Source organism: Phragmites australis, chromosome 6, assembly GCF_958298935.1.
Source record: "Phragmites australis chromosome 6, lpPhrAust1.1, whole genome shotgun sequence".
In the NCBI taxonomy this organism is placed as follows: Eukaryota; Viridiplantae; Streptophyta; class Magnoliopsida; order Poales; family Poaceae; genus Phragmites; species Phragmites australis.
In genome coordinates this window covers 16334068-16358775 of record NC_084926.1, presented here as the reverse complement: position 1 = coordinate 16358775, position 24708 = coordinate 16334068, and the positions used below count along the sequence as shown (strand labels likewise).

The 24708-nt window shown below is 43.6% G+C and overlaps 3 protein-coding genes and 1 pseudogene across 12 annotated transcripts; 2 read left to right on the top strand and 2 right to left on the bottom strand.

The window, feature by feature from the left end:
• The first annotated feature begins 1043 nt into the window (after nt 1-1043).
• LOC133921930 (9-beta-pimara-7,15-diene synthase, chloroplastic-like) lies at nt 1044-2404 on the top strand. Its single transcript, XM_062367040.1, has 3 exons — nt 1044-1398; nt 1563-1635; nt 1712-2404. The coding sequence occupies exons 1-3, from the start codon at nt 1044-1046 to the stop codon at nt 1851-1853; spliced, it is 570 nt and encodes a 189-aa protein (XP_062223024.1). The 3' UTR covers nt 1854-2404.
• A 258-nt stretch (nt 2405-2662) lies between these two features.
• Nucleotides 2663-5140, bottom strand: LOC133923023 (signal peptidase complex subunit 2-like; annotated as a pseudogene).
• Nucleotides 5141-6534: 1394 nt separating this feature from the next.
• Nucleotides 6535-10027, top strand: LOC133921927 (pentatricopeptide repeat-containing protein At1g09900-like). Of its 8 annotated transcripts, none has more exons than XM_062367036.1 (3): nt 6535-8369; nt 9127-9234; nt 9690-10027. In XM_062367036.1, the coding sequence occupies exon 1, from the start codon at nt 6600-6602 to the stop codon at nt 8253-8255; it is 1656 nt and encodes a 551-aa protein (XP_062223020.1). In that variant the 5' UTR covers nt 6535-6599; the 3' UTR covers nt 8256-8369; nt 9127-9234; nt 9690-10027. The 8 variants fall into 8 exon arrangements, with proteins under 8 accessions (XP_062223020.1, XP_062223015.1, XP_062223016.1 ...); XM_062367031.1 differs by having other exon boundaries at nt 9685-10027; XM_062367032.1 differs by having other exon boundaries at nt 9107-9234.
• A 200-nt stretch (nt 10028-10227) lies between these two features.
• LOC133921929 (probable protein kinase At2g41970) lies at nt 10228-12717 on the bottom strand. Of its 3 annotated transcripts, none has more exons than XM_062367037.1 (8): nt 12477-12717; nt 12177-12374; nt 11813-12066; nt 11592-11718; nt 11225-11498; nt 10985-11117; nt 10813-10899; nt 10228-10701 (listed from the first exon to the last, which is right to left on the bottom strand). In XM_062367037.1, the coding sequence occupies exons 2-8, from the start codon at nt 12259-12261 to the stop codon at nt 10573-10575; spliced, it is 1089 nt and encodes a 362-aa protein (XP_062223021.1). In that variant the 5' UTR covers nt 12262-12374; nt 12477-12717; the 3' UTR covers nt 10228-10572. The 3 variants fall into 3 exon arrangements, with proteins under 3 accessions (XP_062223021.1, XP_062223022.1, XP_062223023.1); XM_062367038.1 differs by having other exon boundaries at nt 12177-12338; XM_062367039.1 differs by lacking the exon at nt 12477-12717 and having other exon boundaries at nt 12177-12466.
• Nucleotides 12718-24708: the final 11991 nt, after the last annotated feature.

The following is a 24708-nucleotide window of genomic DNA, read 5'->3' as shown; positions in this document are numbered from 1 at the left end:
CTACTGATTAATAACTAATTTTTCTTTCTCTTTATTAATTTTTTCCACATATGTAAAAAAATCTTATGTGGTACCCCTATAGCTAGATGACATAGATTGTTAGAGAAACCTTGATATACATGTGCAAGTCGGTAGATTTGATTCCTTGTAGCACTCGATTGGTCTATGTACCCTAAATTTCATGAGTCTCGTTAGCACATAAAGAAAAGCAATTTGTTTTCTCTATTGTAAGGATAACACATGCACTTACTCGCGAGCGCGTCCTTTGTCACACATCTAAAAATATCACTGCTAGTGTCCTCGTGTGGGTAAAACATAGACTATAGAATTTGAAACCGATGGCACACTCACAATACTACACTCACGAGGTGAACGAGTAAGGAGCCCAGTGGTAGAGCCGAGCCCGCTGGGGTTCAATCCCCGACGTCGCATCCCCTGTTAGCCTCCAATGAAGACCTCGATAAAAGGGGTCCGGTGTTAAAAAAAAAGATATGATTTCCTAAAAAGACAAATTTGTGAGGCTGAATTGGTAGGACTAGTCTGACTCAACTGCCCTTCAAGATAGGCACCAGCAGCTCAAATCGTTCTCATGGATGCAGAGAAGTTATATGGGACGTGTTAATCAACTGAAAACGAAGTTGATTACACTCTACGCTTTTCGTTTCGGCCACTGGATTTTTTTTTTTCGAGTATAAGTCGGACGCACACATCCGACTAACTCGCAAAAAGAAATCGCCATCGCTGCCGCAAGGTGCATGTTGGCTCTAGGTAGCCTGGCATGCATGGTAGTGAAACGATCTGAGGATGAGGTTTGTACACGGAATCGGCAATAGCAAAACGTAGAGAGTCCAGGTCTGGGCCGGGTCCTAATTGCGCGCGTGCGGTCCATCAGGTACGGTTCATGGTCTCACAAGGTACGTTGATTATATTACCACGTCACGCCGACGTCGAGCTCGTAGAGGCTGAGGCAGCGGGAGTACTGCACCGGTCGCTATTGCCGATTCCGTGTACAAACCTCACCCTCGATCGTTTCACTACCATGCATGCCAGGCTACCTAGAGCCAACATGCACCTTGCGGCAGCGGCGGCGGCAGACGAGGGATCATGGGGAGGATAGGATCAGGGAGCAGCTCCGGGCCGGCTCCGAGCAGCCGTCGCCATCCAGCTCCTACGACACGGCCTGGGTCGCCACGGTGCCGGCGCAGGGTGCTCCTCGTACACCGCGCTTCCCACGGTTTGTGGAGTGGATCATGCAGAACCAACACGACGATGGCTCCTGGGGCCTCGGCGGCGGCGACCTCCATCTTTCTTCGCTCGGCAAGGACGCCATCTCCTCCACGTTGGTGTGCGTTCTGGCGCGCAAGACATGGAACGTCGGCGACGAGCACGTCAGGAATGGTACGCATTCGCATCGGAAATAATTCGTCTTGCATTCGCACTCCTCAGACTCATCAGCTCTTGTTGGCACTGACGATATATATGGATCTTTATGGCTTCCACCGTGTTCCCTTCGGAATTATCCGACGCCCACATTGCATCAATCAAAAATACTCTTCTGACAGTCGCAGTTGACGACTTCTTTGACGGCGGAGGATCAACAGAGGAACAAGAAAACCTTATCGGGTTAATTGAGAGGTACAACACTGATCTCAGTACCTTAGGCTCACTGGCAATTGAAAGATAAGCATTGCCATCGTCTTTTCTGATGTAGAGATTCTATTTCGCGCTGTTTACAACACGATGAGCCAGATCGGAGCAAACGCTGTGGAGGTGCAGGTCATTTGTCGAAAGTTGCTAATTTTCAATTGAGTGAAAATAAATGTATGTTTCACTCAACAGTAACCATTAAATGAAGATAACGGTTGACAAAAAACTGGTTGCAAGTGAATATTATTTTCTATAGTAAGGACATATATAATTTTTTAGTGAATGTCAGATAAATATTTCTAATTGAATACAGGTCAAAAGACAGATGTACGATCGAACGGACAACGTGTCGAGTCAAACAAAAACCCTGATGTGTCGAGTCAAATAAAAGCCCTGATTTCAGTCAATTGAAGTCTAGTAAATCCGTTGTCGTATTCCTCAAATTGTAAGGCTGACTTCTATATGAGCATCCATTTCAGTACTTTCCGGTGGCATGAATTGTTGTATCAACGCTTTCTGTCGCAATTCTCCTGCACGTACAGTGGATTGACTACTTGAGGTCCAACATGATCGAGGCCGAGTGGACGAGGAAAGGGTATGTGCCGACCATGGAAGAGTACAAGCCAGTTGCGGAGGTGAGCCCTGCATAATCAGGTCCCATCGTCGCTGTGCCATTGTTCTTGGCCGGACCAGAGCTCTCAGAAGACATGATTACCCATCAAGCAGACAAGGACATGCTCAAGCATACCGTCCCTCTGCGGCCGCTTCCTCAACGATCTAGGTACATACCATAAGGAGAGCAACCAGGGGTATGTTAATGGCGTCCTGCTGCATGCTCATCGCAACGGTGGTTCGACGTCGCCAACCTCCATGGAAGCAGCAAAGAGGGAGGACGCCATTGTGGAGCGCCGTTGTGGTCTCCCGGAGAGAGCTGTTGAGGCTGGTGCTAGAGGGCAATACTGTTCCTAGGCCATGCAGAGAGCTCTTCTGGAACATGTGCAAGGTAGCACATCTGTTCTCTCGCTTCAGGAGCTGATGGCTGCAGCAAGTGCGGCAGTTCATGAGCCACTGCAAGTAACGTTTCCATCCAGTTAGACACAACCTTTCTACTTACGCTGCACCTGCTTCTGCGTACATTTGTTGGTTGCGTGACAAGAATAAAGAAGATACGTCCTTTATAAAAGAATGAAGAAGGCATTGTTGTGAGCTTAACTACTTAAAGTCTTCTGACTGCTTATATGAACATTTTCGTTTTCAGAGAACTACATTATAATTCGTTGTCCACGTCTAATCATAGCTCCTCATTCATTGTGAACTGGCAGGGGAGGGCCTTTTGTTCATGAGGTTTACGTTGATGCTCGTCTTTTACAAAAAGTTTACCAACCTAAAACGAATTTAGTTAGACTTATGTGGGGTAAATATGTGCCAACTGAAATTATGCTTACAAATTGATTCTTCATTTCACCCTTGGAAATAAATACCAGCTCATGTAACAAAATTATTCAGCTGAGCTCTGCTTTCACGAAGACATACGACAACCAACAAAAGTAGGTAATTACCTGCAGTTAGTCGAGAGGTACATGCTGTCATTCACTCGTGTTCTAGCACTCGCCGTCGTAGTCATCGATCAGTTTCTCAACATCCTTCCAAATAAACCAGAAAAGAAGAACCCCATCCCTGGTGAACCTGGCAAAGCAAACCAGAAAAGAAACATGTAAACAGAAACTCATGCGTTCAGAAGGAACACGGAGGATAATGTTACCAACAAGCAACAACGAATAAAGACAGTTATCTAGCAGGTAAATAACTTGCAGGTGATCAGAAGCTTTCTCAGTTGCATTCATCAAGATTCAAGCAATATCATCTTATGACATGAGATAACCCAAGCAGAGAATAACTTGAAAGGTTGAGTCTGTGTAGCTATTGCAGAGCTAGTGTCAGTTAGTATTAAGTAACAGACTATAGATTTCATTTGGTGTCAGTAACGTTTCTTGAAGGATCTTAACCGTGAAAGATCATCATGCTTCAGAAACCAAAGAATGCAACCGTTCGAGCTGGCGAGCCTCATCATTGAGGAGGCAAGATTGTGGCTTCAGGCGTGCCGGCGTGGACTGTGGCTCCTAGTTCAGTAATGTCAGGACTAGCTCTGGGGTTTGTAGTAGGTCGTTCCCTTCCCTAGTTTCTTTGTAATATCGTGTATTCTAGACTCAGTGCCATGCTTGCTCGTTTATAAGTTAAAGGCATAGTTGTAACGGTCGCTGTAATATTCTATCTCTTAATGAAATTCGAGCATAGCACGTTCTCCAAAAAAAAATATCTTATCCTATTAATAACATATATTTGCTTTAAAAATAAAATAGAATAATAGAGTAGCTACCATTTGGTGACACTCTTAGTGAAATGCACCGAATTGGTTGAGGAAATAGACTCTGGATCTGCACTTGCTATCGTGAGGCCATACATGTCTGATAATCTGGGTAGCTTTGGAGATATAACAAGCCCAGTCAAATTGAAAGTGCCCTGCAACAGAATACTTCAAATGACCAAATGTACTAAAACTGAAATAACTCGAGGAAAAGACATCGCGCTTATGTTACAATACTGGCTATAGCAATCAAAGGTATGCAGTAATCTTAACATGTAAATTTTCTGATATCAAGCCAGTCTAAATAAAAAAGATGAATCCAACATTCAGTAACCCCTTTTCCATGTGATTAAAACATCACATCAGTAACTACATGCTTTGGGAACTAATAATATCAAAGACTCCCACCAGTCACAAATACTTGGTGTTTTGGATAAGATCCGATTAAACTATTGAAACTTTAAATACCAATAACTTTTTAAATACTTAGTTTAAAAATATAAAAATCATATATGTAGATTTACCTTGGAATAAATGCTTCATGATATTATAAATTTATTGAATTTCATAAATATATTCTGATAAATAATAATGATCAAAGCTACACATTGAAACCATGTTATATCCGAAACGTAAGTATTTTTTGACCAAAGAGAGTAACTAGTTAGATTACGCATAAATGAGTGGAAAAAACAGACAAGAGCCCTTCCCTTCTCCCTATCGCAGGTGACGGTCACCGCCGCGCCAACCGCCAGCTTACGTTTGCTGAGCTGCGCGTCCTCCGCGTAGCCTTTGCTCCTTGCGACCTAGGAGGAGCAGCATCGGATCGGGATTGCCAAAACGGGCGAGGGGAGGGAGCAAGACCAGGGTTTCGTGTGCTTGCCATACGTCGGAGGTGGCCACGTCAAGGAGGTGTTTGGTGGAGTATGGGGTCGAGGAGGTTGGTGTGCTTTGGGGTCGCCTCCGTCTGGTGAGGCGGCGCAGTCGGTGCCTGCCATCAGTGTCATCGCCGGCAGGCGAGACGGAGGGGGCAGGCTGACTCACGGGGAAGCCTGTGTGCGCGGGATGTTTCACCATGTAGCGTTGCACCAGTGAACTATACAGAGAGACGGCGCACCCAGTAAGCATCGTGTTACAGGCCGACTCATTGACATGTACTTTTAAGACGATCTTTTAGTTGTCTTATAGTAATTTCACGATCTTTTAATTTATGTACGGAACAAATAAATATTGTGAGTTATATAGTAATAACAACTCGTATAAGGATAGTGAGTAATCTCATAATTCTAAATTTTAGCAAACCATTACTTCGAAAATAACAATTTCTTCCTCTCACCTCTCTCTCCCCTCCACATGAGATGAAGATGAATGACGGATAGCAATGTAGTTGCCCTCGGCTACCTCATCAACGTAACCAGCGCACAGGGCCAGACTTTCAACGCATGGGGCGCCCAAGCGCGGGCAGAAATCGCCACGACAACGCACCGAACACGGCCGCTTCGTCTCTCTCCGGACACCTCCGGCCGCGGCACGCGAACGGGTCACGCCAGCACCGGCGTCGCCGCTGGGCGCCCCTCATCGGCCTTGCCCGCTCGCCCGCCGCCGCAGCTGCCGCGCGCGCACGGTCAGGAACGCGCCGAGGGCCACCTGCATTGCGACGGCCACGGCGGCGAGCGCGATCCCGAGCCGCTCGCCCAATTTGAGCCGGTGCCACGGCCTCTCCGGCGGGGGCGCCGCGCGGGAACGGTCCACGGCGCGGCGCGGGGGTTGTTGTTGGCGGACGCTGCTGCCTGCTGCCGCGGCGGGGACGAGCGGAGCGGTGACGGCGCGGGAGCCGGGGCGGCTGCGGCGGCGTCGGGGACGGAAGGGGAGGAGAGGACGAGCAGGAGGAGGAGGAGGGCGGTGGCTGTGGTGAGGGTTATGAATCCGAGGCGCTGGGAAGGGCGGCGTCGCGGCACCATGGGAGATGGATCTGCTGGGGTGGAGCACGATCTGGAGCAACCGAGCAGGACGGGGATGGAGGCCTGGGTGGTGAGAACAAAATTCTACAGTTACCTTTTATAGAAAGACCTCTATGATATCCAAGTGGTTCCAACGCCCTCCCAACAGCCATACTTTTGTTGCGAAATGGAAGCTGAGAACTGGTATTACTACATTTGGAGTTTGCTCATTTTGACTCAAAACAAGGAGAATAGCTTACATATTTGCCGTATTTCTACTGGAATTTCATGCCTGGAGCATAATGCCTTACTGGCATTGTAGCAGGCAACTGCTTCCGAAATCCAAACACTAAAGAACAAACAGAGATTCATGGATAGAAAAGATATATTTTTTAAATCCAAAAATTACAAATATACAAGTCTGTTTTAAAATTTTGCAATTCTATACTCATATTGATCGGGTGACGATATCTTTTTTTTGTTTTGTTTAATAAAGTCCATCATTTGATTAGCAGGCCTGATTGGGCCCAGATGATCCTTGGATCATGCCCACTACTTTACAACTACCCAATAAGGCCCATACACCACCCGGTGAACTCCCTCCTCGCTCTCCGTCGCTCCACGGACCTTATCGTCGCCCGACCCCGATGGCCGCCGCGCCGCCGTCCTCCATGTCCCCCGCCGTCCTCTCCTTGCCCTCCTCCCACCCCTACCCTTCCCTCCCCTCGCCGCCCAATCTCCCAACCCCCAGGCCCCACCACATCCACCTCGTCCCCCGCATCGCCGCGTCCCTCGCCCCCCACCGCGCCTCCGCCTCTACCACCAACCGCCTCCGCGGCCTCGTCCTCCGCGGGGCCCTCGACGAGGCCCTCCGCCTCGTCAACTCCCTCGCGGGGCTCGCGGCGCCTGCGGGTCCCTGCGCCGCGCTCATCAAGAAGCTCTGCGCGTCGGGCCGCACCGGGGACGCTCGCCACGTGCTGGGCGCGTGCGAGCCCGACGTCATGGCCTACAACACCATGGTCGCCGGGTACTGCGGCGCGGGCCAGCTCGACGCCGCGCGCAGGCTCGTGGCGGGCATGCCAGTGGAGCCCGACGCGTACACCTACAACACGCTCATCCGCGGCCTCTGCGGCCGCGGGCGGGCCGGAAACGCCCTCGCGGTGCTCGACGACATGCTCCGCCGCGGGTGCGTGCCAGACGTCGTCACCTACACCATCCTGCTCGAGGCCACCTGCAAGAGGAGCGGCTACAGGCAGGCCATGAAGCTCCTCGACGAGATGCGCGCCAAGGGGTGCGCCCCGGACATCGTCACCTACAACGTCGTCGTCAACGGTATTTGCCAGGAAAGCCGGGTCGACGACGCCATCCAGTTCTTGAAGAACTTACCGTCGTATGGGTGCGAGCCAAACACTGTGAGCTACAATATTGTGCTCAAGGGCTTGTTTACTGCAGAACGGTGGGAAGACGCCGAGGAGATCATGGCTGAGATGGCCCAGAAGGGTTGCCCTCCTAATGTGGTAACGTTTAATATGCTCATCAGTTTCTTATGCCGTAGAGGATTGGTTGAGCCCGCTATGGAAGTTCTTGAGCAGATCCCCAAGTACGGATGCACGCCTAATTCGTTAAGTTACAACCCGCTTCTTCATGCATTCTGCAAGCAAAAGAAGATTGATAAGGCAATGGCGTTTGTGGAACTAATGGTGTCTAGGGGCTGTTACCCGGACATCGTTTCATACAACACTCTGCTTACTGCACTCTGCCGCAATGGTGAAGTTGATGTTGCTATTGAATTGCTTCATCAACTCAAGGACAAAGGCTGCGCTCCGGTCTTGATTAGCTACAACACGGTCATCGATGGCCTTACTAAGGCTGGCATGACAAAGGAAGCACTAGAGCTGCTTAATGAGATGATCGGCAAAGGGCTCCAACCAGATATAATTACTTACTCAACAATAGCTTCTGGTCTCTGTAGAGAAGACAGAATTGAAGAGGCGATTAAAACATTTTGTAAAGTGCAAGATATGGGCATAAGGCCCAATGCGGTGCTGTACAATGCTATTCTTCTTGGACTCTGCAAAAGGCGTGAAACACACAATGCTATTGACCTGTTTAATTACATGATATCGAATGGCTGCATGCCAAATGAATCAACTTACACTATACTGATTGAAGGCTTGGCTTACGAAGGCTTGATAAAGGAGGCACGGGAATTGCTGGGTGAATTGTGTTCTAGAGGAGTCGCAAATAAGAAATTGATGAAGAAGGGAGCTGTTAAGATGCTAGATGGAGCTACAGACACTTAGTGATGATCAGTTGGAGTATATCAATCTGAGAATATGTGTTTGTGCATCTTCAGTAGGGGACTTTCTTGATAGTACACTTATGATATCTTAACCGATGCCACTTTTTATTAACATGTGAGTGCATTTCGATAACTTTTCAGCATGGAGCCTACTCCATTTTTAAAATAACTAGAAGAATGCAGTCATAATTTTTGTCTTCATAATGTCTTCTTATTTCTTGGGCATGGTATCATCTTTTGCACGCTGGTGCTTACATGATATACCATGCGTTGTCTTAGCTTCATATTTTGGTTGTTCTTATTGGAAATACTTAAAATAGGCATATATTCAGACATCAGAACCAGAGCAGACCTCATCATAACCTGAAAAAAAAAAAGAGATTACCTTGTGTCAGTTATTGACATGTTAGTCTGATTCAAGCTAGTTATGCTGCTTTTTCAGCTGCAGTTCTTCAGATATAACTGAGAACTCCAATTTGTGTGCTATGTAATGCCCATATTTTATTTGTTCTGTGTGATATTCAGTACATAGCCCATATTTTATTTGTTCTGTGTAATATTCAGTTGCAAATTCTGTTCAACAAAATTTACATAATGAAATGAGCATTGGGTACGTCCAGGGTTGGAGAGTAAGAAGAGACATCGATTTTCCTGCTCTAAGCATGTGAACAGGAACACTTCATGGATTCCCATTAAATATCTGAAGCACATACCTGAGAAAGAATTAGACAGTTTGTTTATTCATGTTTAAATGCATATTGAGTAAAACTAGTTGGAACCAGAGATCCAAATCTTGATTGCATTATTATTTAAAAATATCAACTGAATAAAAAAAGAGTCTTTTCATTCCAGATCTCCCCATGGTATTTCAGGAGCTATGGAAAATTAACCACTTGCCAGTAGTCTGATTGAAAACCCCATTCTCAAGTCTCAATAGCTGTTGTTCGTGGTTGGGATGGGAGGCATATTGAAGTTGTCAGGTTCGGCTTCTCTTCCAATGAAACATAATGGTACTGTGCCCTGTGTCCCGTTGTATCCTTCAGCTGTCAGACAGAAAAATAACCCTTAAGAGATCTATTACGTACTGTAACAACAACTTTAGGAGTCAACCTAACCTGAAGTCTTGAACCTTCCAGTTTTGTTTATACAATAGCTACAATTGAGAGAATGGCATGGTACTGTTTGCCTCTACCATTATGATATGATTTCAATTTTTTTCCTGACACCTCTCTGGTTTCGGGATGAAAAAGTAAATAACCAATCACTGCCTTATACAGTTGCACTATGTAGGAGTGATCCGTCATTGTGGCACATTATACTTAATTTGTGTTTGAAATTTTGCTGACCTGTTTTGTTATTTTGCTTTTGAGGCAAAGCTTGTGTTTTTCATTTTTGACCATTTTGCTGACTTTTACTTCCTCTGATTCTAGTGCAGTGCTCAAACGCTAAAGGGACATAATTTCTACGATTGCCATCAGAAAGTGTTCAAGCATTGATTCTCCAGATTTTATGAAGCCAAAACACGAGCCTTACTTACCGTTTAACAGCCATATCTAGCCATATATGCAAAGGCACTACTGGCAATATGCAAGGCACTGATTAGCTTGGAAGTTTTGAAACCATGCACATCCACTGTACGTAATAGTTCTTCCAATCGGCAAATCAAAATTTTGGTTTAAGCGTAAGCAAGTTTGAATTTATCAGGGTTTGCACCTTCTCGACTCTGTTCTGACTTTGAAGTTCTCAGCAATTTACTCTGATCCAGTTTCATTTCTTGTGGCTGTGACTAAATTTCATCTGGAAACATAGGAAGCGTGCGCACTCATCTCCTTGATCTCACATAGAATGTGTCATATCACGGTGTGCCAAATGCGACATGCAATGCTTGCCAAGTTTTTCAAGCATGAAGAACGGTTAAACATATTGAGGTGTAAGCATGACAAACAACGGCACATATTATATTTATTCGCCACACCAGTTAGTAAGCTTTTCTTCAGTCTTCAGTCAAAAAAAATAAAATAGAAATACACGGGGATTTCTTGCCAATTTGTGTAACTGCAAACAACATAAAGGTACACACGTTATGTCACAAGACAAACAAAAAACTCATGAATTCAGCGTACAAGATTAACATTTAGCAAAATGCCCCTATATGTATCCTGCAGTACCTGCGGATCGGTGTATTTTTACAAAAGCATACGTGCTGAATCGATGGAGCAAGGATGCGTGGTTCCTTACACATACATTTTGTCATCAGAATAAGAGGGAAACCGAGTTCAGGAACCAGCGGGGTCAGGCTAAAACTTTCATCTGATCGATCAGGATTGCGCTTCTACTGGCCCGGCTGGTTTCGAATTTAGAAGAGGCTGGATCGCCTTCACGACTATGGTCATGTTGGGTCGGAAATCGGCTTCGTACTGAACGCACAACGCTGCGACTGCTGCCAGCTGAAAAGCACCCCAAAAAAACATCTGTAAGTTACTGTAGCATATCCGGCAAGGTATTCCTGAGAGCAGATGAACCATGCCTGAACTCTGAAGGCTTTTTTCTTTGTGTACCTTTGCAACAGCCTTTGGAGGGTAGTCACTGTTGAGTTTTGGATCAACACACTGCTTGACTTTATCTTCACTTAACCTTGGAGTGGCCTACTCACATAATTGCAATCAGGAGATTAACGAAGAAGGTAACATATAAGTTTCAAAAAGGAAAAAATTAAACACAATACATTACCCAAGTGACAAGACTTTGCTGCCCTTTCGGCATGGTGTGGTCGACCGGTTTCCTCCCAGTCAGTAGCTCTAAGAGAATCACACCAAAGCTGTAGACATCACTCTTTTGGTTTATTTGTCCTGTCATTGCGTATCTGTGGATTGTGGAAATGGATCCAGAATGAAAATTTGAGCAAGGCCAATGCTACAAAAACAAAAACCGGTTGTACACTTTGTTATGCCAAATTATTTTTCATCTTACTCTGGAGCATGGTACCCAAAAGTTCCTAGCACACGAGTCGAGTGTAACCGGGCAGCGGTGTCGGTCCCCTGGTTCGTCAGGTTGAAATCAGCAATCTTTGAATTGAAATCGTCGAATATAAGAACATTGCTGGACCGGATATCTCGATGAACAATTGACGGCTGGACTTTCTCATGAAGGTACTCTAGCCCTCTCGCCGCTCCAGAAGCTATCTTCACGCGCTGAGCCCAGTTCAGGACCGGGCCGGGTTCGGCACCCTGAACACCTTTCTTCCCTTCACCATGCCAGAATCGCAGAATCAGTTTAGTTCATCTGCGTGTCGGCAGTTACACTTCTCTGTAACATGTAACAAATCGAGGGGGTTCACCGTGTAGTATGTTGTGCAAAGAACCCATTGTTGCAAACTGATAGGCCAGCATGCGGTTGCCGTCCTCCAAGCAATAGCCCACGAGCTCGAGGAAATACTCGTTCTTTAGCTTGGAGACCATCGCTATCTGTGGCGACGAGGCAGGAAGACAAAAGGTTAGGGAGCTTAAGGCGTCAGCATTTCAAATGCTGCATGGAGGGGAGGATGGAATCTTCGCGCACCTGCGCGGCGAAATCGGCGTCGGAGTCCTGCGAGGCGCTGGGGTCGAGCTTCTTGATGACGGCGGCGCGCCCGTCGCTGAGCGTGGCGTTGTAGACGCGGCCGTAGGAGCCCTCGCCGATGAGGGCGCGGTCGCTGAAGCTGTTGGTGATCCGCTTGAGCTCGTCGAACGGTATCGCGGGCACGTCGATGTTGACGGGCTTGGCCGGGCCCCCGGTTCTCGGCACGCCAGGCCCCCTCGGACCTCCTCTGTTGCCTGCACCATCGACGAACGCGCCGTCAGATCAGGGGCCGTGCGTTCCACCACAGATCAACTGAAAAAAAAAACGCAATGCGAGGGCGGCGGCGACGACGACGACGACGTACCGGGAGCGTTGACATTGGGTGGCGGAGCCGCCTGGTTGGCCGGCGGGCCATAGCTGTCCTCCTCGGCGCCTCCGCAGCAAGACATTGTCGTTTCTTTCCTCCTCGCCGGACTGGATGATGCGGGGTTTGGTTTGGGGCGGTCAGCAGGTCATGCCTCACGACCTGGGATTATTCAGACAAATTTTTTTACCTGCGTGACTGGATTCAGAACATTGATGATTCCCGAGGGAAGAGAAGAAATCGGATCGGAAGATCGCGCGACAAACGGCGCGAGAAATGAGATGACATGTCGAGCCTTACCTCCCCAAAGACAAACTCCGACGGCACGAGAAGAGATGGAGAGCGCGGGAGGACGGCAGCGGCCGGGGTTGGTGCCCGCCCTGGGAAGAGAGAGAGAGAGAGAGAGAGAGAGAGAGAGAGAGAGAGAGAGAGAGAGAGAGAGAGAGAGAGATTAATGGTGGCGAGCGGTGGGAGCTTCCTCTTTCCGCGGGAAAGGAGACGTCCCACCCGCTTTAACTGTTGGATCGATCGCCCGCCGGACAGGCGCGCGATGGACTCACTTTTGCTGTGCGCCTGGCCTTGCCCTGCCCTGCCCGGCCGCGGCTCGGCTATTGTTTGCAGGAGGAGGAGGGGAGCACGCGCGGGAAAGGCGTAGGCGGGAAGCGAGGTGTTGCTTTTTTATTTTGTAGCCTAAATAATTAAATAAAAATATTGTGGATAAAAATATTTACAAAATTAGATGCTTACCGAAGAGATGCCACCACGACAGTTCCAGCCCTTGCCATCCTCTCAGTACCGCCCTCTTTTCCTAATTTTTCTAGTTTCCTCTTTCTCTATTTAGATACACTACCGGAAACGAAGCCTATGCCGAGTGCCCATGTGTATGCCGAGTGCATTATATCGGGTACTCGGCAAACAGCAACCTACGCCGAGTTCCCAACTAAAACACTCGGCAAATAATATGGCACTCGGTAAATACATAAAAAAACACTCGGCAAACAATAGCACTCGGCAAAAAGAGAAAAAACACTCGACGAATTAGGACACTCGGCAAAAAACGTGGCACGTGTCCCTCCGTTCGGCGTCTGACGGCGAGTCTCCACTTTGCCGAGTGTTGTCTAACGGACACTCGGCAAACATGTATGTTTGCCAAGTGCCCGATATTAGGCACTCGGCAAACTATTTTTTTTCTTTATTTTCTTTTTGGTTTCCTTTTGTTCTCTTTTCTTTCTCGTAATAACAACCGACCAAGGGCCGCCACACATCGATTCCGGTACTACTGCAGTATGGTTTAAGGATGATATTGTTATGAATTTGGAGTTAGAATTCAGTCGTGTTTCAAGATTGAGATGCAGCAGATGTGGACTCCTGAGAGCGGCCCTTGGAATCAGTTGTGCTCTAAACATGTGTCAAAGATGCTACCGTGTGAAGAGCTGAGCTCACAAACAAAGGAGAATGACAATTCTTCTTGCTTGCCTTAAAAAAGGAAATTCTCTGCTATATATTATCATTTCAGCTGTCATCCAGACAACGAAGGAATTTTCAATGCTTGCCAAGTGGAAGAAGCAAAAGCTGTCACGTACGATGCTTAGAAACCGAAGCATCTACGAAAAAGAATCGTGATTTCGAGAGGGAACGGATCAGGTTTAAAGCCAAAGTGACGGTTGAATCATCGTTTGACCTTGAAACTTTTTCTACACTTAACATACAACATAGAATATTCCATGTTAAACTTTGGCATTTTTCTGGGTCCGTTTACTATTTTTAATTCATTAAGTGCATTTCCTGGCTTTTAATGGATATAAGTCAAATTTGATCTGCAAGCACATGAAATAATGAACAAAAATGGGTAGAAAAATCATATTCATGTTGTTGAGTCTATTTTTAGGCCTTACCCAAGAAATGAAAAGAAATTTGAAACATCTGGGCGGCAACACTCGACCACCAACATGTAGCTTATTGGTTTTCTAATTCTAAAAAAAACAAACGAAGTCTGAAAAACATGAGACTTGCCATAGCGTCATAATATGATACGTAGAGGCTGTGATAAAAATTTGAGAAGGTTTCGCAAAAATTATCACGTACGATGCTTAGAAACTGAAGCATCTCCGAGGAAGAATCGTTGTTTCAAGAGGGAACGGATCAGGTTTGAAGCTGAAGTGATGGTTCAATCGTCGTTTGATCTTGAAACTTTTTCTACACTCAACATACAGCATAGCATATTCGATGTTAATATCTGGTATTTTTTGGGGTCCGTTTGCTATTTTTAATTCATTAAGTGTATTTGTGGCAGAAAAAAAAATTCATGTGTTTGCCGAGTGTTCTTGCGTTTACACTCGGCAAACAAGCGCTTTGCCGAGTGTTCTATACTTGACACTCGGCAAAACCAGACACTCGGCAATTTCACGAATATAGGGTTTCCCATCCCGGCCGCGTGCGGGGACAGATCTACTCCGATTTTTTATTCTTCTCCCCGGCCGCCGCCGCCGCCTCCCGCGGCCTAATTCGCCGCTGCCGCCAGCGCCGCCCTCCCCCTCCTCCCAGATCCCCCTCCGCTGCTGCCGCCCGCCTCGCGCCGCCCCGCCCGACGCCGCCGCCCTGCCCGCACCGCCCCCCTCCGACGCCGCCTCGCGCCGGCCGCCCGACGCCGCCGCCCGCCTCGCGCCGCCCCGCCCGACGCCGCCCTGCCCGCACCGCCCCCCTCCGACGCCGCTCCGCGCCGGCCGCCCAACGCCGCCGCCCGACGCCACCGGGAGCCGCCCCGCCCGCGCCGCCCCCCTCCGACCTCCTGCAAATCAGCAAGGTGGACTTCAAATTATGCTTGTTAATATTTTTCCATACATGGCTCTCTTTTTTAGAGCAGCTTCCATGGATACACCCAATCTGCCTCATTTCCTTTTGCGTTCTTTAAGGAAATTTAGTTAATATTTCAGTTATGCTCATCAGAAATATGTGCATTAAACTTATGTGAATCGAAAAAAAACTAACACTGTATATATTTTATACTATTGTATATATGTTGCAAACTGTCAACAGCGTAAAATTTTAGTGCGATGAAGTACTGCTCGTTGATATACGGATATACCAGCTCCTCTCCTGTTTGCTAAAAAAGAACAATGTGTTACACACATACACTAAGACTGTAAATATTTCGGCTCCTGACTGCAACCGATAACAGTGTTGATGGTACAATATATTCATATATACTCGTATACATGCTCCTTAAAAACAATATACTCAATAATATACATCATGTTCACCGATAACAGTGATGATGCCAGTTATCTTAGTTTCTAGGTAGCATGCATTTGCCTCATTTATTTGCTCCGGATACATATTTGATGCATATAGAAGGAAGTTGAATTTAACTTGATACATGCTTCCTTTTTTTTGCTTGAATTGTTGGAACAATATATTTGGACGATTAATGAAGTGGATTTTATGCACAGTGACCCCCAAATACTGCAGGTTCTAACAGCATGCTACAATGTTGCATCATGCACGCCCACTTAGCTCAACTAGCTAGCAGCGGTACTATCTACTTCAAATTAAGCATACAAACAAGATAGTAATTTTGACGCATATCTGTATATATGGCATTTGTATACGCATATCTGTATATATGGTATTTGTATTCTATCTTCTTTAGCATATTTCTGCCATTAATTTTTCATGCTTACAATACTGAATATAGATGTGGTTTTCATGGGATATGAGACTCTAGAGTGGTTTAATCTTAATCACTATCATTTTACCTTCTTTTATTCAAATGTTTAGCCTAATATATGGATGACAAAAACTGAAACATTACGGCATTCTAAACTTGAGACTAATATATATGGCATTTGTATTCTATCTCATTTAGCATATTTCTTCCATTAATCTTTCATGCTTACAATGCTAAATATAGGTGCTGTTTTCCATGGAAATATGAGACTCTAGAGTGGTTTAGTCTTAATCACTATCATTTTACCTTATTTTAATCAAATGTTTAGTCTAACATATGGGTTGCCATGTTAAAAAAATCTAATTTTTTTTATAGTATCTATAATTCATGATGTATCTATTTTAAAAGTATTCGTCTAATATATGTAGGTTTTAAAATACAAAGTTCAAAGACGACTACTTTTAAAACTTCTAGTAATTTTGAAGGCCTCAAAAAATTCTAAAAATTCTAGAAAAATTCAATATTATTCCTCTCATATGTCTTAATAATATATAAAATTATTTCCAACCCTAAATTATTTGGTAAAAAAGTGAGTTCATTTGCAATGCTCCATTTATATCACATGAAATGATAAAAAAAGCATATAAATAGAGTATTGCAAAGTAATTTACTTTTTCACCAAGTAATCTAGGGTTCAAAATAATTTTAAATATTATTAAGACACATGAGAGGAACATTAGTGAATTTTCCTAAATTTTTGAGAATTTTTTAGGCCTTAAAAATTGCTAGAAGTTCTAAAATAGCTATATTTGAAGTTTTTTCTAAAACTTATACGGGGTATTGAGGTGAGTCATTTTAAAATGGATTTATCATGAATTATAGACCCTACCAAAAAAGTTTTATAAATTTTAGAGCATGGCAATCCCACTGTCCAAATAGAGAAAGAGAAAAGAAAAAAAATAAAAAGAGTGGGGATTGTCATCCATCAGAGGGTGGTAAGTTGTCATGGTGGCACCCTACCGTCTTCTGAGAGAGCGGTAATCAAATTACCGCTCTATGAGAGGGCGGTAGACATTTAATTCTGTAAATTTTTTTATTAGGTATATTTGTTCAATTATTTATGTTAGAATGTTAGAGAATATAAAAAAATCGGATTCCAAGGCGTAGGTATCCGTCGAGTGGGCTGGGCAGCCTGTGCGTGGACCGGTGGTAGAACCGGCAGTTGGTTATGGGCCGCCGTCCGAGGAGCGGAGGTCAGCTCACTTCTTGGGAGGAGAAAGGAACGGCCCAGCCTGCCATGCACGCACGCCGGCACGAGCGCGTGCGCATTATGTGCCCACCGACAGACCGACCGACATAACTTGGTGACCAGTGACTTTGACTTGGTCGTTGCCTCTCGTCACAGAGTCGTTTTGGACCTCAAGATAACTGTAACCATAAATACTAGTTTTAGAAATTTTTAGTGTTACAGTTGTGAGTATAAAAAATGTTTAGTTAAGTTATTTTATTTTTATTTACTCTAAAAATGAAGACTTAAACCACTTATCTTAGACTATAAACATAAGATCTGACGTGGAGTTGAGAGTTAAAACTCTATCAAACAAAATATACAACACAATATATATTATGATAATACTTTTCAAAACAAATATGCTCATGTCAACTTCAAATATCCGGACTCAACACATAAAAAGCAATTTGAAATAATTTTTTTAATGACTGGCTACACATAACAATATATATATATATATATATATATATATATATATATATAAAAGTATATTTGGTACTCTATGTACTCTCACATACGTATCTTATATAGAAAATATCTTATATAATAAATGATATGCATACGAAGTATATGAGTATATAAGATCATTTAAATTGTATGTATACTTTTTTAGTGATTTGCATATATTATTTTGATTATATTATATTTTATGCACAAATATAAATGTATTATCAAAACTATTAAAACTGGTGGACTTTTTTTAGATTTTTTTATATAGTTCATGTTGGAGTATCTTAGAATGAGTATATACACATACTCATAATAATAAATGAGTATATTCAATTTATTTATATAATATAGCATAATAGGAAATATATATACCTACGAATATCAACCCTGGATGCCTTTCGGTGACACACACACAAACAACGGCTACTAACCGATTTAATATTTCCATTGAAGATTGAGCAACTGCATCAATGAAGAAAACAATTCGGAGCTCCGTATTCTCCGCCATCGTCACCGAAAGGCGCATCCAGGGTTTTTTTACCACGCATGAGTTAAGTCATCCTACGCTATAGCCTATAGATCGAGGGACCAGTCAATAAAATACATGTATGAAATCAACCATGCACGCCCGCATGTGTTCATATTTTGTTATACTGGAGTAGTTTGTTGCGTCGAAGATCAAGTCACTGCCCAACTTTGATGCATTTTCTGCCATAAAAGGGTTCATCAATTCCCCAACTTACATATATATATATATCCTATTCTTGAACCATCTGTGATCATTATGTTGATTGAAGCTCCGGTAAGTATATTATACGTGCATACCATACTATCCGGTCATTATGAAAGATGAACTGCACAGTCTGCACGTATGCTATTCTCAATAGGTGGTATCATGCACATTAATTGAGCCGCCGCATAGAATATTTTCTGACTTTGACACAAAATTAAATAGGAGAGATAAGAAATGAGTACCCCCAACATTGGTATTGTTTTTTTTTTTGACCCCCTCTTCGTTACGAAGCCCAATAGGACACACGCCCACACGAAGTCTCCAAAGCCCACGAGGCAGCCAGGAATTTTCACTTTCTATTTTTTTAATCAATGCAAGTACTAACCAATCCAACGTTTCAGAATTTGATAAGTGCAGTTCATCTTTGCATTGACCTGCAGAAACTAAAAAAATCTGATTATTATTTGATTGATCGGTATGTTATATTCCTTCTGCTTAGTTGATAACTTTTTTTTTATCACGGTAGCAATTACTAATCTTTTTTTCATTGGCAGGTTGATTCAACTTGTTCTTACTCTACTGAAAATGTATCCATGATCGCTGAGCAGAGAAGTTATGCAAAGTACTAAAATGAAAAAAAGAAGTAAGTTTATCTTACCTTCTTTGTAAAATGTTTACTTTTGTTTTTAGACTAAGGAAGTATAATTTTCAATCTATATACTAAGCAGGATATGTATAGCAATTTTATAATAGGTATTTTAACTATTTACCACTCTTACAGAGTGAGTGGCAATAAATTGTCAGTTACTCACGTGACCTTACATGTCAATAAGAGCAAAAATTATCACTTCTTAAGAGTGATAAAAAGTTATAAGCCCCAAAAAGTTATAAGCCCCATTTTATAAATATCAGCACTCATGCTGAGTCTCAGATTCGAACTTTGTGGACAAGTTTTACCATAAGGACCCTTACAAATTGCTTTTGTGTATTTGAAAGTCCTTGATATCGACTAGAGGGGGGTGAATAGTCGATTCTGAAATTTAAAACTCAGCAACGGATTAAACAGTGTCCGAAGACTCCGGCTCAATCCGAATACTCCAGGTTCCGGAGTATCCGAGTTCACCTGGATTATCCGGACTATACAGGAATTCGTAATCCAGTAAGTTTATGAGAATCTACTAGAGACTATGAGCTACCAATGTATCTCTAAGATGGATATGTTCTTCTCAACAATAATCCTGCACTCAAATATTCGCAAGCCTCAATATTGAGGCAAATCCTCAAATAACAATTTGAATGAATAACTTGCAATGAATTAAATGGAGACAAGATTTAAATCCGAAGTTTGGCCATCTCATAAAGAAGTGCCTACGTCTCCGTTGAGGAGCTCACAAAGAGCCGGGTCTTTTCCAACCCTATCCTCACCCAAGCGACCACAAAGATCGAGCTAAGGTTCTTACTTAATTCGTGGGTGATACAAACTCCCCGTGACACTCCACAACGATTACATGCTCTACGGGTAATCTCTTGTCGTCTAGAAGCACAAAGATTCAAGAGAAAAAGATTGCAATTTGCTCTCTTGCTCTAAATCTCACCCCCAAACCAAACTCATAAATCTTAGCAAAGATTGGGCACTAGAAAGGTTTAGAAGGGCTATTGAATGCTCTAGAGAGAGTGTATGCACTGGTGGTTCAGCAAGCATTGAATGAGAGGGGGTGAAGAGGTATTTATACTCTTTCCCTAAAAACTAGTGGTTATTGTGCTATTCAGACAGACTCGGAGTCTCTGGGTTCACCCGGAGTCTTCGGGTAGCACAGAAAACCACACACCTAACCTGTCAGAACTAGCCGTTACACTGACCCGGAGTATCCGGGTAACACTTTGAGAAAAACTGGCTAGAACACTAGTTCAGAATATGCCCGGAAGATCTGGAAGCATCAGAACTCAGAGACTCCGAACCAACTTGGAGACTCCAGCTAAAAAACTTTAGCTAACCGAGAGCCTTTCTCGGAGTCTCACTCAGAGACTTCGGGACTTAATCAGCATCTGGAGTATTCGAACTAACTCGGAGACTCCAGGCTTAAAACTAAATCGAAACCGAGAGCTCTTCTCGGAGTCTCACTCGGAGGCTCTGGAACATTTGCACTGTCCGGAGTATCCGGGCTATCCTGGAGACTCTGGGCTCAGAATTAAAGCCAAACTGAGAGCTCTTCACGGAGTCTCACTCGGAGACTCCGGAGTTTCCAGACCAACTCAAAGACTTCGGAACAAGACAATTCTGCCCTATGTTCTTGGTGTTCGTGAGTGATGGTGTCTCTCCAAAAATTGGTTTTCACAAAATACTTTGAGCACTGAGACACTACCAAAACTACAAAAAGCATCCCTCTTAATAGTACGATATTCCTAAAACTCAAATTCAAATTAAAACTGAGTTGGACTCTAAGAGTTTCTTCATGTCGCTTCTCCTTTCTTTTTTTAGGGTCATCGACTTGTTTTATCCTTTTTCAACGGGACTAAAACATGTTCATACACTTGATAAAACCATTAGTCCCTTAATCGTTTGTCATCAATTATCCAAAACCCACAAGGGGCCTAGATGCACTTTCAATCTCCCTCTTTTTGGTGATTGATGACAACCCGATTAAAGCTTATAAAAGATAATAGAATTTAAAGATTTTGAATTTTAAGATATTTGGTAAGCTCCCCCTAAATATGTGTATTGTCTTGAAATTAGAATTTAAGAGCAAATACACATATTTAAAGAAAATTTGCGAGAGCTCCCCCTATATCTTAGAATTTGTGGGGTGTAAAGTGAGCGAACATTTATATACGTGATGCATATGACATGAAATTTCACAAAATCTAAGAAAGAGAGAAACAAATATTACATCAACCAATTCATTGCATCATACTAGCACAAATCTAGTCTTATGAATTTAAAAAGTCTACAACAAGCACACCACATAGTTCATTACAATTATTACATATGTCTCAATTAACCCATGGAAATGATGAAGGGATTAAGAAAGAAGATAGACAGGATACATCGGATTTCTCTCCCCTTTTGGCATCAAGCACAAAAAAGAAAGAGAAGCAGAATGAGAAATTAGCTGCTGTCTTCCTCATAGTCGTCATCGCCACCGTTATCGGATCCATCTTCATTGCCATGTTCTGAAGAACTTGCTTCGGCTTCTTCTATTTCCTCGTCGTCATCGGTCTCCTCATCATCTTGAGCATGGGAGGGATCCTCAATAGCTCTTTAGGCTTCATCATACCAAGCCCAAGGGTTCTTAAACTCTGGCTCACTCGCTTCTTCATGAATGATTGGAGTGCAAGGTGGCTGAATGCCAAGGTGAGTGTGAATTTCCTTCTGCCTTGCTTCAATTTTCTTCATCCTAATTTTGGTCTCTCGAATCTGAGTGGCATTGTGAGTGCAGACTCGAAATATTGCCTTAAGTGCACTCTTGATAAAAGACTGAGAGCCTCTAGAGGATGGAACACGCTGAGGAGCCATTCGTTGTGCACTGGGAGCTGCAGGTGGAGGAGAGGGTGGAGGAGATGACCGAGAGCTCACAATTTTCATCCTATAAGGTTCATGCTTCACCTTCTTGAAGAAAATTTTCTTTATCACCCTTTTAATCATATACATGATATAGGGTGCATATGCACAACTCTTGTTGGGAGTATATGAGGTTGCATGGATTTCCTCTCAAACAAAGTATATCACACTGAAAGGTTCGCCCCCCATTAGACATCCGTGCTAGAAGGTTTCTTGATATTCTTTGGACATTGGTTGCATCACCTCCTTTTGGATTCAATGTGAGACGAAATAGACTGTTCAAATATTTGTAGTAGGGCTTTATCCCTATAGTTATGCCATGTATCACCCTTCCTCGATCCAAGTACATAAAATCTATATCATCAGGTGATAACTGATTCTCATTGTGTATCTTGGAGTTGTGCAAGTCACGAACGTCAAAACCAAATATGTGAGCAAAGGTTTGATATGAAATTCTATATTTCTCTCCTTCAATCATCCAGAACATGGACTGATTCTCCTCATGATCATAAGAAAAGTGTAGCATAGAATTGGGCAATCACTTCTACACTCCAATCACATTTCAAACTCATAAAGTTCTTAATTTTCTTTTCTTCACATGCAAGGATGACATCCTTGAATGTTTGATCATTCTTCAGCTCCATATACTCACAATGAATCCACTGCATTGGAGTGACAGGGTTCTTCTTGGTGAGGATCACGCTTTCATAAAAGTCGGCGTGAAACTCGTTCCAAAAGCAAGGGTCTGCCACGCTCTTCTCATATTCATAAGGATCTTCACCTCTATCCTTCTTGCATTTAGCAGCTTTCTTCATATAATCAATCATCATTCTTGGAATTTCATGTGCTTGATGAGCTCTGTAGGGCCTGTGTAGCTTTAGGGGTGCTAACACAATGTTCTCTTCCTCTATTACATCATCCTCCCCGTGGATGCTAGAACTGGCATCCACGGCTTTTCCTTTTCCACGCCCAGCTGTTACAGGAGCTATTCCTCTTGGCCTAAAAGTGCCTCTTCCTCTCATTGCTTGTAACTTAGTCAATCCGCGAGGCACATTTTCTGATTGTGTCAGCTCCTCAATCTGAATTCCTCTTGATTCAACACGCTGATGAGGAGCATCGCTTTGGCCTTGAGCATGAGAATCACTTTTCTGTTTCTTCCTCTTCTCATACCCATATCCCTTGTTTCTCTCCATCTCAAAAGACCTTTTAGGGCTAGATGAAGCACGGAGATTCAAACCGGAGGAAAGGTCAAAGATTCCAAGCTAGGGACAATGAAGAATCCAAGAACTTTGTGAAAAATCCTTGGATGAAGCTTGAAATCGCCAGAGCTCTCTTTTTGTGGAGAGGGTAAGGAAAAAGAAGTGAAAAGATGGAAGAAAGAGGAAAAACCGACGGGGTTTGCTGTATAAGCTAGGTAACCCGGAGACTCCGACCTGGCCCGGAGACTCCAGGTGGAGTCAGAACACCGAACCGAAAGCTCGTCCCGGAGGGTGACCCGGACCCTCCGGGTTGAGTAACAGAATCCGGATACTCTGGGTGGACCCGGAGACTCCGGGTTCTATCCACTCAACAGAACCAGAAGCTCATGAAACAGTGTTAGATTCTGGATACTCCGACATGGTCCGGACATTCCGGGATCTGTAGATTTTGCAGATTGAGCTAGGAGCTGAGATTCGACGGGGAGAAGATTATTGGACAATTAAGACATATATATTTACCACTTGTGATCAGCCAACAAGCATCATTACATAACTATGATCATAAGTAGCAAATTATGATCCAAAGATCAAAAATCCAAAATTTTCAAATATTGCACACAAGAGTTTTTAAAAACTCTATCTATAAAACTACAAATCTACAACAATCAATTGTATGCAATATGTCAAGCCACGTTGCGATAATCTAGGATATTGAGCTCACATCTCAATTCGCAAAACCTCCGCTCATCTAATGGCTTTGTGAGGATATCGGCTAGTTGTTTTTCAGTTTTCACATGGCGAATATAGATATTCCCTTTGGTAGAGTGGTCTCTCAAGAAGTGGTGACGTACATCTATGTGTTTAGTTCTTGAGTGTTGTACTCGATTATTGGCTATCTTGATGGCACTCTCATTGTCACACAAAAGTGGGTCTTTAGTCATGTTATAGCCGTAATCTCTCAAGGTTTGCCTCATCCAAAGTAGTTTGAGCACAACAAGCGCTTGCTGCAACATACTCGGCTTTGGCGATGGATAGTGTTACGGAATTTTGTTTTTTAGATGACCAAGACACTAAGAAACTACCCAAGAATTGGCAAGTTCCGGATGTACTATTCCTATCTACTTTACAACCGGTATAATCGGAGTCCGAATAGCCGATAAGTTCTAAGGATGAACCTTTGGGGTACTATAAGCCAAGGTATGGAGTATAAACTAAATATCTAAGAATTCTTTTAACGGCCATTAAATGGCACTCCTTAGGAGTGGTTTGAAATCTTGCACACATACACACACTAAGTATAATATCGGATCTAGATGCACAAAGGTAAAGTAAAGAACCAATCATAGAATGATATACCTTTTGATCCACGGTCTTGCCTTCTTCATTTAGGTCGAGATGCCCATTTGATTGCATTGGAGTCTTCATGGGCTTTGCATTCTCCATATCAAACTTCTTAAGCATATCCTTGATATACTTCATTTGACAAATAAAAGTTTTTTCTTTGAGTTGTTTGATTTGAAATCCTATGGAGAACTTTAATTTACCCATCACTGATATCTCAAACCTCTTGGTCATAATCCTACTAAACTCTTCACAAAATATCTTGTTATTTGGCAAACAAATAAATTATTAT

What these genes read in the sequence shown, in the direction of transcription:
- LOC133921927 (XM_062367034.1), top strand. Translation starts at nt 6,600, where the DNA reads ATGGCCGCCGCGCCGCCGTCCTCCATGTCCCCCGCCGTCCTCTCCTTG.
- LOC133921929 (XM_062367037.1), bottom strand. Translation starts at nt 12,261, where the DNA reads ATGTCTTGCTGCGGAGGCGCCGAGGAGGACAGCTATGGCCCGCCGGCC. An exon ending in TTTGCACAACATACTACACG is followed by an intron (nt 11,499 to 11,591) that starts GTGAACCCCCTC and finishes GGCATGGTGAAG; the next exon opens with GGAAGAAAGGTGTTCAGGGT. An exon ending in TTTGGGTACCATGCTCCAGA is followed by an intron (nt 11,118 to 11,224) that starts GTAAGATGAAAA and finishes CACAATCCACAG; the next exon opens with ATACGCAATGACAGGACAAA.
- LOC133921930 (XM_062367040.1), top strand. Translation starts at nt 1,044, where the DNA reads ATGCCAGGCTACCTAGAGCCAACATGCACCTTGCGGCAGCGGCGGCGG. An exon ending in CGACGAGCACGTCAGGAATG is followed by an intron (nt 1,399 to 1,562) that starts GTACGCATTCGC and finishes CTCTTCTGACAG; the next exon opens with TCGCAGTTGACGACTTCTTT. An exon ending in CTTATCGGGTTAATTGAGAG is followed by an intron (nt 1,636 to 1,711) that starts GTACAACACTGA and finishes TTTCTGATGTAG; the next exon opens with AGATTCTATTTCGCGCTGTT.